Here is a 14,220-nt window from a genome sequence, read left to right on the forward strand (position 1 = left end):
TTTAGGAGGAAACAAGTCTTCATGAATCAATTAATATCAATCAATCAATTCCAAAATAGGAACTGTAAGTCTAGGGTTTTTGCTGAACCAATATTATTGTAATGTGTTTTTTTAAGAAGGACCAGAAGAACTTGTCTCCAGCCTATTTAAATTGTCCCACTTGGATGCATACAGGCACTGATAAAAGGATGAATTAATGTTGAGAAACTGCAGTGCAAATGCCACTCATAGAGCCCTGTCCACTTAAGCTGGTTCAATGGCCTCCAATGATCCATCTCTGGCCCTAGGGTCTAGGAGAGAGTTCCATCATGGAGATTATTAACAGAGTCTGACTACTATTTGTTCGGAAACTGACAGCTGATTTAATCTTGCATTGATACTAACTGTTAACAGTAAGAGTTTGCACAGACATCAGGAGATTATCACTATTCGAACCATACTCTGTGTGGAGATGGTGGTTCGTGAAACATTTGCAAAGCCAGAAATCTATTTGAAAGTGCATTTAAAATGCAAGCTGCAAACTAAACTATGACTATGACACAGTAGTTCAAATGTGTGAAAGTCACTGGAAGGAATTGCGTGTATTTGCAGTTTAGTCAAAAACAGCCTTTCTATTTGATCAATTTAATTGATTACACAACTACACTCAAAATATATATGAATGTACAGGGTTCGCTTTGTTCATTAGCCAGTTCAAAACCATGTGTTACTTGTCTGTAGGATGAAACAAAAGGAAAATTACTGAATTTGTTGGTTAAAGTTGTGAATTTTCAGGAATTTAACCTCCAGGACCCGACTATAAGCAAACCAAGACAGTCATTCTAGGAATGTTAAAAACTTTTTTCTTTATTAGTTTTAAAGATTCTGGAGTGAATGCTAAATTGTGTGAGCCCAATGCAAACTCCAGGAATACAAAGAACAAGAGTTAGAAACGGTTGATTAATTTTCTGTCCAATATATCAAGAACATGTATAGAAAAAAGGAGGAGTTGTGACAATTAGGGACCCAAAAAGAAAAGAGATTTGATGGATGGAGGTAGCTGAGGTTTGAATACTTTGTACCTGTCTTTGCCAAGAAAGATGATGTTGGGCAGGTTGTAGGGAAAGTGGATTTAATCAGATACTGGAAGAATTTCAAACTGATAAAAAAAAGGAGATATTAAAAAGGCTGTGTGCCTAAAGTTGACAGGGCAATGGGACCAGATAATTTGAATGCAATGATACTGAGAGAAGTGAAAATAAAATTTGCAGACGTTCTGGCCATATTATTTCAATTTGAGACTCCAGTGTACTGCCAGGGGCTTGGAGAATAAATGTTTTATGCTTGTTCAAAATGTTATATATTTGTCAAAGCATGTTATAAGCTGGGGGTGGCCTGCTTTTTTATTTGAAAGGACGTAAAAATAGTCCCAACAATGACAGGCCTGCCAGTTTCACATTAGCTCTGGTGAAGCTTCTACGAATGATAATTCATGACAAAATGTAAAGAAAACTAACACGGATTTATTAAGCACAAATCCTGTTTCTCTAAATTGCTTGGAGTTCCCTGGGGGAACATGGAAAATTAATTAGGGTAATGTTGTTGATGTGGCGTATGTGGGATACCAAAAGGCATTTGATACTGAACAAAACAGACTTGTGAGCAAAGTTATCACTCTCAGAATAAAAGGGATAGCAGCGTCAGGGACATGAAATTGGCTGAGTGAAACTGATTAGGGGACGTTTATTGGACTGAAGATTTATAGTACAGTTGCTATAGGTTGTTGCTGGGAGCGTTGCCCTTCTTGTATACTTACTAACTTTGTCAATTCTTTGGTGTACAAGACAAAATTTGAACACTTTCATTTGGTGCAAAACTTGGAAACATGTTGAACGTTGAGGCGAGCACAGTAGAACATGTAATTGATGTGGACAACTTGATGGTATGGGCAGACAAGTGATAGATGAAATTTAATGCAGAGAATTGCGAAGTGATTCGTGTTGTTAAGAGAAATATGGATGAACAATATAAGTAAGGGGAGCAATTCTTAAGGTGAAGGATTAGACAGACATGGGTGTATGTGTACACAATTGCATGTGGCAGGACAAATTGAGAGAATGGGTAACTCAGCATGAAGCATCTTAACCCTTTACTTTATTAATAAAGCTTAAGTTAAATGTGTAAGGAAAACTGGTTCAGCCTCAACTGGCCTATTGGGTCCAGTTCTGGTTGCGTTAATTTAGGAAAAATGTGAGGGCATTATTGAGAGTGGAGAAAGGATTCACGGAAATGGTTCCAGGGATGTGCAAATTGAGTTATGTTGAATGATTGGAAAAGTTTGCACTGTTGGCCTCAAAAATATGGTTGAGAGGAAGTTTGACAAAGATATCAGAAATCACAAAGTACTGCTCAGAATAGAAAGGGGAAATCTGTTCCCATTGGTGGAAGGATTGAGAGGAAGATGGTACAGACGTAAGATAATTGGCAAAATTAATGAACTCAGAGGAAGGAATGTTTTCACGCATCGAGCTTTTGGCAACTGGAATGTGCTATCTGAGAGGGTGGTGGAGGCAGGTTTCATCGAAAGGGAATTACATTCCCAATTAAACGGAAAGAAAAATGCGGGACCACAGGGAGAAGGCTGGAGAGTGGAACAAGGCACAGTGTTCTTTTGGAGAGCCAAGGAAGTCAAGTTGGATTGCATAGCCTCTCCTTCTGTGCTGTAGCAATTCTCGCACAGCGACTCAGTGTAAGTAGGTGCCTCTAGCAATTGCCTGTGCCAATGGAACTTTGCACAAACTTACTCCGGTACATTATCTTCAAGCTTCTCCTTAGTCAGTTACTATATCAGGCTGAGGGACGCTCTCACCCGCGTTCAATTTTCCATGTGCCAGGTATTCAGAAATATAGACGATAGGGTGAAAATAATTTGGGCAGTGATGTGGCCTGGGTTTAGTTTCGTTACGGTCAAATGAGTTAATTATCAGATGCTGCATAAAGCTGGCGGCCAATCCACCAGCACTGTTTGGGTCGCCAACTTTCTACCCTGATGTGTGTCTTTTGAATCCACCTTGCAGACGTTGGTTAGGCGCATGCTTCCCAGCTTGACTTTGTGTTCATTTATTAATGTTAATGCTGAGAGATTTTTGTGCTGGTGAGTGTGAGATTTATTCTGTTTGCATTTAATAATCAAAGTTTGTTTTTTTGCTTTTAGATTGTACTGGAACAAAGCACGTAACGGTTATAGCAATGTCACAGTGTCCTGGCACATCCCACATACTGCAGAGCTCGGAATGTACAAAGTGCGGCATTTTGGCCATTTCAAAACACTAAAGTTTCTGAAACCAGTCTTCACTCCTTATGAGGGCTCCTCTTCTCCTTTTGAAGTGAGAAAGTGAAACACATAAACCACTAAAAATTATGTTTACATTTTGCAATTTAAATTTTATTTGATTTTTACCATGGGACAGTGAATTTAAAAGAAAATAAACCTGCGCATTATACTCATGGTTTGGTTGAATGATTTGCTATTGATTGTTCCAAGCGTGTTTCCAAGGTAGATATAAGATGGGAGATTCTAAAATGGCACAAAAGCATTAATAAATTGGAGTAACATCTGGAAGATTGCTCAACTTGCTCATGCTGAGTGTGTAATCAATAATTAGTCACTAAAATAAATGAAATAATAATATTGACAAAGCTAATCTTTTTTTTCATAACTAATGGCCTTGGGTTAGCTTGGGAATATTTTCTAACAAGCTTATGTGTTGAGGTGAAAAGGAGAACTGAACAAATTTAAAATACTTGAAATTGTACCCATCAAATCAAGTCATTACCTGGAATTCCCTTTGGTAATAATTGCAACAATTGGGCTAATCCCTAAGTTTCCTGGAGCAGGATTGTCAATTAATAAAACAAAATTAGATTCAATTAGTTGTATTTGATTTGGCTTTACTAGTTGATAGCACACAATAATTAAACATTTGCACATTATGTTTCTGTTTAATTACAGAAACAGTATTATCAAATCAAGAACAGCGCAGTTTTCTAAACCTTGATTTAATCATGCTAGTATTCAGTAGTAATTATCTTCCTTTACTTACGATATCAAAATGTAGTTATGATTAGGATTATAGACATTAGCGCACAACAAAAGACTTCATCTCATTACATTTATAGATTAAAAGACACTTATAATGACTGACATTATAAAGCAAGAACTTCTCAAGTGTTTGAATAAAATTACTTAGATATACATGTAGAAAGTGCACATAATGTTTTTCCAGACTGTCTGCTCACAAATGTACAGTTCAACAGCTTTAAGTTGTAGAATGATGCATTACATAGTTATCTTGACTATATTTCGAGAAAAGGGTGAATTCAAATTATTAAACTGAACAAGTAATGTACAAATGCCTCACTTCTTTGAGGTGGATTTTGCTGACGTGGTCAAAACTCAAACGATGTCCACACCTTGCCAACATTCTACTGTAGCACACTGTTCGAGGCAGCCATTTTGGATGAGTTGTGGAATGTTCCATCAGTCAGTAATTGTCATATTAAACTCATTTTAAATATGTTAGTGAATGTTATGGACTGGTAACGTGATAGTTCCACTGTCTTCTAATGAGTTTACATTGAATTATCCCCTTGGCATTAGTCAGATCGCAAGTGGACTTAAGTTGTATTTGCTTTAATTTGGGAAAAAAAAAACAAATATTAGAAAATAAACCACCATCTCCGAGGGAGCAAGCACATTTCATGACTTATTGAAAAAAAAGGAATGCTTTAATTGTGAAAAAAGATATTGAAAACCAGGTCAATATGTTCTTACTAAGAACTTTTGGGACTGAGCATTAAGTGTACAAATCTGAATGCAGGAAGTCTGTCACAAGATTAGGCATATAAGGAAAGAAAGGTCACGAGAAAATAGTCCGGATCTTCGGTCCCAGCATATTTGGAGCCTGGAAGTAACTTGAAGGATTTGAGCAACAGGACCTCTGAGAAAGCCTGATGCATTACCCAGAGGCTAATTGTCAAGGGAGTGCAAACTTCCAATGGGCAATTATTCAGCATCTGGACCGATTCAAGAAAGACCCTGGAGGGTCTCGATGACTTAAACAAATAGTTAGCCTGGGAAAGTTAAAGGAATTAAAAATTTGCTTGATCTCCTGGTTAACTACAGAAACGTAGTTCACAACCCAGTCACCCCAATTCCCAAATATCACCCAGCTCCATAGTAGGACACCAGCCTCCAGCTTCATGGCTCTCATTCCTATGGACACCCAATCAACTCCCCTACTACCCCCATCCCCATGGAAAGACAACACCCCAAAACAATCTTCCCAACCCCTCCCTGACTTCCAATACCTGACGGCCTTGTTCCTGCGCATGCCACTGCCCTGCCCCACCTCCCCCAATCCTTGGCACTCCAACTTTCTGCCTGCACACTAGATCTCACTCCCACCATCACCCTCCACCACTGATCCTTCCCTAATGATGTCTATCCTATCCTATTCCCTCATTCATCATTTGTATTCCCTTACTTGCGATCCTCCAGCCCTCATCTGCCTGGCATCCTTCCTTCAAATGTATAAAACTCTGCCCTTCCTCCCCCTCAGCTGTTGCCACCCTACTCTATGACCCACTTGGCATCCTATACAATCAATCACCTGGCAGCCTAACTCTTCGGCCACCCCTTTTAACAGTAGCGCCCTGTGCTACTCCACCTCATACCCACTTGGCACTCTATCCCCTCCACCCCCCGCCAACCTATCCCCAGAATCCTGGCGTCCAGTACTTACTGGGTGTTGAGTGGATTCCTACAACGGAAACATTTGGGACAGGCCAGGATCGGTGATCTGGCCATAAAATTTATTGCCTGGTAGTTGGGCCATCTGTCGTAGGATTACCATCAGTGACCCATTGTAGGTCAACCCACGGCATATGGACTACAATGGTTCAAGAAGGCAGCTCACCACCACCTCCTCGAAGACAACTGGGAACAGGCCTAGCCAGCAATGCCCCACATCCCAAGAATGAATATTTAAAAAACAATTCTGTTCTGACAGTAATTGTGAAGATCCTTACCAAAATTTTCTTGACTGATAAACTCCATATGCCTCAGAATGTGATTGGAATTGAATGTACAGTTTCAACAACACTATAACAAGAAAATCGGGCTCTACTTAAAAAGAAAGCAATTGGATTTGAACATAATCTCAATGTGCCTGACTGGGATTCCTCGGTTTTCATGCAAATGTTAACTGCAGGTTGTACAATGGCTGCAAAATCTGCTCAAAATTTGACGACTACTACATTTTTCAAAATAGCTTTCTGGTTTGTAAGCTAACTTTTATATACTCAGTATGCTTTTAATAAAGAGTGTATTGAATTACCATTACTGTTCATTTGTATAGCATCTTCTAATACAGCACAATGTTCCAAGATACTTCAGAGATGTGTAATCTGACAAAAATAGACATTACACCAGAGAGGTAGATTTGCAAGGAAGGAGAGGGATGGTTAAAAAAGGGTTTTGAAGGAGGAAGGGCAGCTAAAGAGGTGAAGGGGTTTAAGCAAGACCAGAATCAGCTTACCAGGGGGTTCTGAATTTGGAGAATGTAGTAACTGATGTGCACAGTGTGCAGGGTTGAAGAAAGCTACTGAGATGTGGTGGGGTAAAACCATGGAATTGATTTAAACCTGTGGAGAGTTTTAAATTGTAGCCATTGAGACCACAGGAACTAGTGTAGCTCTGCAAAAGCTGAGGTGTTGGATGAACATTATTGTACATGGGTATGAATAGGTTAATACTGTGGAATGCCGAATCACCACCTGATAATGTCATATGGACATGTGGGCAGTATTGTTTAGGGTCCCAAAAGAGTGAAACCCAGCATCTGAAACTCCTCAAGGTGCCCTCAACAATGTCTACTATACCAATTTAACCTGTAAGTAGTTCCAATATATCACAAACATTTCGTTTCATGCTTTCGCAGGATATGGGCTTCACTAGCTACAAAACTGATTAACCTCACTCGAGCATGTGGGCCCCTGCAATCTTTTACACATAATTTCTACTAACCAATGTCCTGCTTTGCCTCTCGATGATCCCTAGTCTTTTAACCTGCTGCAGGAATTTAAATTCCTGATGCTCCCAATGAAAGAGAGTATCATTGTCTTTCAATGAGCATCTTTAATTGAACTGATTCTGGAAACCACAAGCAGAGGCTTTACTCCAACCACAGATAACTGAGAAAAAAAAACCCAACAACGTTCTCAGAGATAGTGGGAACTACCGATGCTGGAGAATCTGAGATGCAAAGTTCTCAGGATCTTCGCAAAATGAAACCTTCTCAAAAGGAACAGGAAACAAGCAGAATGTCGGAGCTTGCATCTAATCTATCATAAAACACAAAAGAAATTCGCGATACTCCTTTGATTGGATTGTTTCAAACTGCTCCCAAGTCCATGTTTTCAGGGTAGGTTAATGTACTTACTTTACACATTCCCTAAAACGAAGCAATAGTTTAACAGTGTCCCTCTGTGTTAATTTCATCAAAGGCAGTACTACATAGTTTGCATGATTGAGAGAGCAAAGCCACATTGATAAAGGATGCTAGGCTAAGTTAAGTGTTTGAGAGAAGAATGGCACCAGAAATTGAGTTTTCCTTTTGGGAATGTGTTTTATTTTCTCATGCTGGCCTTTAACCACCTTCTTTCTGTTTAGCTGAAACAAATGAGGTTAGTCCTACTGCTTAAGCTGATTTTGGGAAAAAAGATATTGTCTTCCCATGTTTTCTGAATTGTTTCCACTTCAGTCAATGTTGGAAAGAAACTTTGAGTAACTCCTCAACAATGAATGTATGATGGCAGCTGTTCGCCTGGAGAGCATCACTGAGTATCCTGTGATAATCCCCGGATAAAAGACCATTAGTGGGAGAACTGCAAGGGGAGGTGATGACCTTGTAGTATTATTACTGGACTGTTAACCCAGGGACCCAAGTAATGTTGTGTGGACTCAGGTTCAAATTCTGCCCCAGCATCTGGTGGAGTTTGAATTTAAGACAAATCTAGAATTAAGAGTTTAATGATGACCATGAGCCATGCCTGAAAAAAACTATCTGATTGACTAATGTCAGTTAGTTAACTGATCTGGCCTACAAGTGACTCCAAACCCACAAAACTGTGGTTAACTCTTAACTGCCCTCTGGGCAATTAGAGATGGGCAATAAATGATGGTCTAGCCAATGACACTCTCATCTTGTGAATCAATAAAAAGAAAACAAACAAACCGACAGTACCGATAGGATTCTAGGTGAGGTCTACAAAGTTGGTTGTTTTTAAACATGACAATGTTCCGTACACTTATCCTACAGATTTCAGAGGAAAACATCCTCCTCCTACACCCCTGACTTCAAGAATGTGATCGTTCTAATTTCCTTAAAGAAAGGGAACTGCCTCCTCTCTCTTCACTCGTTGTGCAACCAGTTCGGGGTATCCTCTCTGAAGTTGTAACAATTTGGAGAATACCTGGTGATCAGTCTCCATAAAATTTGGAGTCCTCCCCTGAGGGCTGGTCATAACAGCCTTGTGCAGCACAGGGAACGGTCACATTGGTGGTGGCTAGTTGGATGTGATAGAGGGGGACTTGATGGATGAGTGCTGGGGAGTCGTTAGTGTCAGGGGAAAATCAAGGTAAGCCAGGATTTTGTGATTTATGCACGAGAACGCCCAAATCCCTTTGTACTTCAGATGTCTGCAGCTTTTTCCCATTTAAGTAATATTCAGCTCCCCTAATCTTCCTTCTAAAGTGCACAACCTATCATTTTCCCACATAATCCATCTGCCAGTTTTTGCCTCCTCATGTAATCTGTCTATAGCTCTTTGTGTTAGCCTCATTATTCACCTTTCTAACTATTCATGTATCGTCTTGGTGATAGTACATTCATTTCGCTGATCCAAGTTATTCATAATTTAAATAAACGTGGCTCCAGCATTGATCCCTGTGTCGCTCTACCAGTTAAATGTTGCCATCCTGAAAATACCTCCCTTATTCTTGCTCTCTGTCTTGTATGAATTAGCCAATCCTTTACTATACTAATGTATTATTCCCAATGCTATCTTCTCTTATCTTATTAAGTAGGCTCAAATATAATACCTTGCAGAATGCCTTCTGGAAGTTCAAATATCTTATGTCTACTGGTTCACCTGAATCTACCCCGCTTATTGTCTCTTCAAAGAATTCTCATGAAAATGCTGAGCATGATTTCCCCTTCATGAAGCATGCTTACTGCTCTTGATTTTATTATAGATTTCTAAATATTCTATTATTACATCTTTTATAATAGATCTAACATATCAAATTACCTATCCTATAGTTACCCATTTTTTGCCTCTATTTTTGAGTAAGAGATAATTGACAGTTTTCCAGTCCAATGAGACTTTTCCAGAATTTCAGGATTCTTGGGAGATTACTAGCAGTGTATGCATTATCTCTGTAGCTAAATCCTTTAACATCTTAAAATGCAATGCATCAGGTCCACGGGACCAACGGCCTATGAAGCTATTAGTTTCCCTGCTATTTATTTCTGAAGTGATGGAATTGTTTGTCTCTCATTTCTTCTGCCCCTTGATTATTTAGTATTTCTGGAATTCTATCATGAAGATTGTTGCAAACCATTTGTTTGTCCTCTGCGCTATTCCTAGTTCCCTATTATTATATGTTGGTTCTGTCACATGCGAAGGATGTTGCCTTATTCCATCACCAGTCCTTTTCAATGTTACATTCCTCGGCTAAAGGTTTGTGGTAGTTGAACATGCTAGGTGACTATACTTTCTCTGCTATGGACTGCATAAATGCCAATACTGTCCCTCACCTCTTCCCCTCCCATTAAAGAATATGGAGGATCACATCTCAGCTGGACTTTCTGAATCTTATATTGGCAATGCCTGGATCCCAATCATACTTCTGTGCCACTTCCATTAATTGTGTTTGTGGAGGCTGCAATGTGGTCATCCCAAGCCCTGTATCCTCCCTTTGAACTGACTGAATAGAGAATATTCCTGTACCTGTTTTTGCCATGTCTCATTGTTAAGTACAGAAGCGTGTCTTCTACATGGGGTTCTGCAGTGGCCAATTCTCTGGCCAATCTCTTGAATTTACATGACCTAGGGTGTTGCTTCCTGCACAGACCATGGACATATGACAGTCATTTATGCACCCGATTGTTGTCCTGAGCCTAGTCCAATTAGAATACCTACTGAGGCGACTGTCTTTGTGTTGCTGGAGCGTGAAGGTGAGAGTCCCACGGTAGTGCCTCCACTGAGGTCCAGATAATCCTCAGAATTGGTTATTTTGAGGGAGGTGTTGCCACATCTTCCACATGGCTCCATCATATTAACCATTAGGACTAGAAAAAAGATCTTTTTGGTAAGGATGCACATTCACCTGTGTGTAAATACATGAGACTACCTGTACGTCTGAGAAGAACAGACTACAATGTTCCTCACTGACATGTCCTGCAATTCCTAATCTCCCTAGCAGTAGGAATAATGATAGTCTTCACCGAACAGCTCTGTTGCCTGGCCCTTGTATGGCGTGAGGATTCAGATATCTAGTACTCCTTTGATGGTTTGGCCAGATTCGCTCTTGGTCTGGCTGAGCTTGCCCTCAATGAGACAGAGGAAGAGAAGAGCTGAGTGTGATGGTAATGGGTATATGAGCACTCTGAGTGTGCACAGCCTTGCCAGGTGGTGAGCCCTTCATTAAGGGGAATGTGAGATATAATTCCAAGCAAGTGATTAGACATTGGCAACATGATGGGGCAGTGAGTCCTTACGTGCACGGGGCGCTGAGGCCTATGTGGCACATTTAGACTGAATTGTGCACCTATAATTGCAAAATTGCACTCAGCAGTTGTTGCCAGTCCCCTTTGTTGAGTGTAGGAGATTGTCAATCTGCTTTCTGCAGTGGATTTTTTTGTGTAGGCCATTGCTCTTTGACCTCACTCTAGGCCACCCAGATCTGATGGGAGGTGCCATCACTGGAGAAGAACAGGCCCCTTCTCGGCTGGCTTGCCTGGAGTATAATGTTCTGCGAGGTATTACTAAATCTTGTGGCCAGATCTTGCCTGCACTGTAACAGCTCCAAGGTTGATTGGGGAGACTAACACAGAGTTCTGTCATTCTCCTGCTTTGGAATGAGTGAAGGGCGTTTCAGTAGCTGACCTGACCCTTCAACGACACAAAGTGAAAGAGGGACCTGCGTGCCCAACTCCCCCATATGATTTGCTGTTTCACTTCTGCTACAAATGGCTTACACATATCATAAGCTGAAAGTGCCACTGCACAGGAAAATCTGCCCTGGATCATGCCCAACACCATACTTTACATACAAAATGGACAACCTCAGGCAATATCTGGCTTTGAACCTTCCATACGTCATCTTTGTTACCAGCCAACTTGTGGAAAGATGCCAAGGGCAAATCCAAAAATTCTTCATCGCTTTCATTGATTTGTCCTAAAATATGGGGCTGATTAAATCACAAGGCTCTGGATTGTGGTCTGAAGATTTGGACGTCCAAGAAGCTTCTCCACACTCCTGCAAAAGCTTCATAATGAGATGACTATAACTGTCCTGAGTGGGGGACAGGTACCATCAAAATCTGGACAGGCTTAGACAAGGCTATCTCCTCAGTCCTATGCTATGTAGAGATATGTTTAATCAAGCTGTTCAGATATATTGCAAAACATATCTGGCGCACTGGGGGCTTGAAATTGGAATTTATGGCCCAGAGAAATGAACACTACTACTGTTCCACAATTTCCCAAAGTACGTGTATTTTAACAAGCTAAGCATTGACTTGTTTTGGGGCTCGACCAATCAACCCTGAGTTTAAGAGTCTCATGCTCCACTGTCTGATCTCGTTGGGGTCAACATCCCATGCTGTTTATAAGCTCTCCAGCTATTACCTTTGCCAAAGGTCAACTGCCCTCTGGTGTCAGAATTAAATATGATACGATGCAAAGATCTTTAACCAAAGCTGACTGCCACTGTCAAAATAATTAACAGTTTGTCGATACCTGCAGCTTCCTTGCCCAGCTTTACAAGTCAGTCTTGATCACTCCAATTCTGTATTCAAGAGACTTGGCCTGGCAAATGTTACCAAAACAATGCTCTTCTATCATCTCAAATCTGATCAGCAAGCAATCTATTTCTCTAGATTTTCACGCAGAGACTCTGGAGCATGTCGAAAACAGCACCCACTTCTATCAAAATGCCACCATTGATGAGGAGATCTAATACCAGACCAGCTGCAACAGCTCAACCTTCTAAAACCCACAGCAATGTGTGTTGACAAGAAAGGTTTCAATAAATTTTTACATTCACTCATGGGATGTGGATGTCACTGGCTGGCCAGAATTTTTTGCTAGTCCCTGGTTGCACTTGGGAAGGTGAGATGCCTTCTTGAACCGTCGCTGTCCGTGTACTGTAGGTAGAACCACAATGCCCTTAACGAGGGAATTCCAGGATTCCAGGACAGTGAGGAAGCAATATTTCCAGTTAAGGATGGTGAGTGGCTTGGTGGTGATCTTGTGGATGGTGGTGCATATTCACTGCCCTTGTCCTTCTAGATGGAAGTGGTTGTGGTTTGGGAAGATGCTGTCTAAGCATCTTTGGTGAAGTTCTGCAATGCACCTGGTAGAATCAGTGGAGTAGGGAGTTGATGCTTATGAATGTGGTGCCAATCAAGCGGGTTGCTTTGTCTCGGATGGTGTCAAGCTTCTTGAGTGTTGTTTGAGCTGCCCCCATCCAGGTAAGTGGGGAGTAGTCCATCACACTCTTGACTTGTGCCTTGTAGATGTTGATTAGTTTTGGGGAGTCAAGAGGTGAGTTACTTGCTGCAGTATTCCTACCCTCTGTTCTGCTCTTTGTAGCCACTCTGTTTATATGGTGAGCTCAGGTGAGTGTCCGGTAACTCTCAGGATGTTGATAGTAGGAATTCAGGTATGATAACACTATTGAATGTTAAGGTACAATGGTTGGGTTGTCTCTTATTGGTGATGGTCATAGCCTGGGATTTGTGTGGCCACTTGTCAGCCAAAGTCTGGATATTGTCTAGATCTTGTTGCATTTGAACATGACCTCTTCAGTATCTGAGGAGTCATGAATGGAGCTGGACATTGTGCAAACATCCCCACTTCTGATCTCATGATGGAGTGAAGGTCATTGGTGAAACAGCTGATAAATCCAGCTGATAAACTGATAAATCAACCACAGTTTTATTGTACAGAAGTCGTCAGTCATCGCCATGACATTAATGCAATGCACTATGTGTCAATGAGACATAACAAGTGTGGGAAAACGTTCATTTACAATCCTTTCACCACCTCCTCTGCTTTCAATGGAAGGACAGCTGAACAATTGCTAATGTCCTTCTTACAGCCTTCTCTGCAAGCATTCAAGCGAAATTCCTGCAAAATCAAACTTGACGGTCTGGACACTGTATTCAAACAGTCTAAAAACATCTCCATGAGGTCCTGTTTCTCCAAATCTCAGATGGCCAATGTTCCAGGCGAGGACAAAGAAAATTCTACAACACTATGAAGTTCCTTTTGAAGCACAGCAGCAATGGCACCCATAGCTGGAAGAAGATTGCTATCAGTCATTCAATCTGCCCATCAAGATATATTACGCTTTGTGTCAAAACGACATAAGATCAAGGGAAAGCAGTCACAGAGAATATTCCATCAAAACTAGGAGGAGGAGTGGGGAATTCAGCCCCTCTCGTCTGGTCCAACATTTAATGCAATTATAGCTGACCTTATCTTGGCCTCAACTCCACTTTCCTGCCTGCTTCCTATAATCCTTTAACCCAATACTAATTAAAAATCTGACTAATCTCCTCCATGAATGTACTCAATGTCCCAGCATGCACTGTGCAGTGAGGTAATGAATTTCACAGATTCATGCCCCTTTGAGGGAAGTTATCCCTACTTATTGCTGTTTTAAATCTGACACCCTTTCGCCTAAAACTATGACCTGTTGTTGTAGATTGGGATAGAGGGGAAGCATCTTCAGCAGTAGGAGTGGCGAGACCACAAGTCGGGGGCAGCTGGGTAGATAAGCTTGTATAGAAAATACTTGCCTCGAGAAAAGGCGGAGAGTAGGCTGAGCAGGAGCAAATGTCGACAAAGGGACTGCTGGGGACGTGAATTAACATATTCGGGCAGTGG

General features: G+C 41.0%; 1 protein-coding gene across 3 annotated transcripts in view; it reads left to right on the forward strand.

Moving 5' to 3' along the window:
* asah2 (N-acylsphingosine amidohydrolase 2) overlaps nt 1-3,486 on the forward strand; it is an 84,668-nt gene extending 81,182 nt beyond the window's left edge. For all 3 annotated transcript variants that reach the window (XM_048551280.1, XM_048551281.1, XM_048551282.1), the window contains one exon: nt 3,194-3,486. In XM_048551280.1, the coding sequence (XP_048407237.1) occupies nt 3,194-3,377 (184 nt within the window). In that variant the 3' untranslated portion in view covers nt 3,378-3,486. The remainder of the gene's footprint in view (nt 1-3,193) is intronic.
* The last annotated feature ends 10,734 nt before the right edge of the window (nt 3,487-14,220 follow it).

The sequence above is a fragment of the Stegostoma tigrinum genome, chromosome 20 (assembly GCF_030684315.1).
Source record: "Stegostoma tigrinum isolate sSteTig4 chromosome 20, sSteTig4.hap1, whole genome shotgun sequence".
Lineage (NCBI taxonomy): Eukaryota > Metazoa > Chordata > Chondrichthyes > Orectolobiformes > Stegostomatidae > Stegostoma > Stegostoma tigrinum.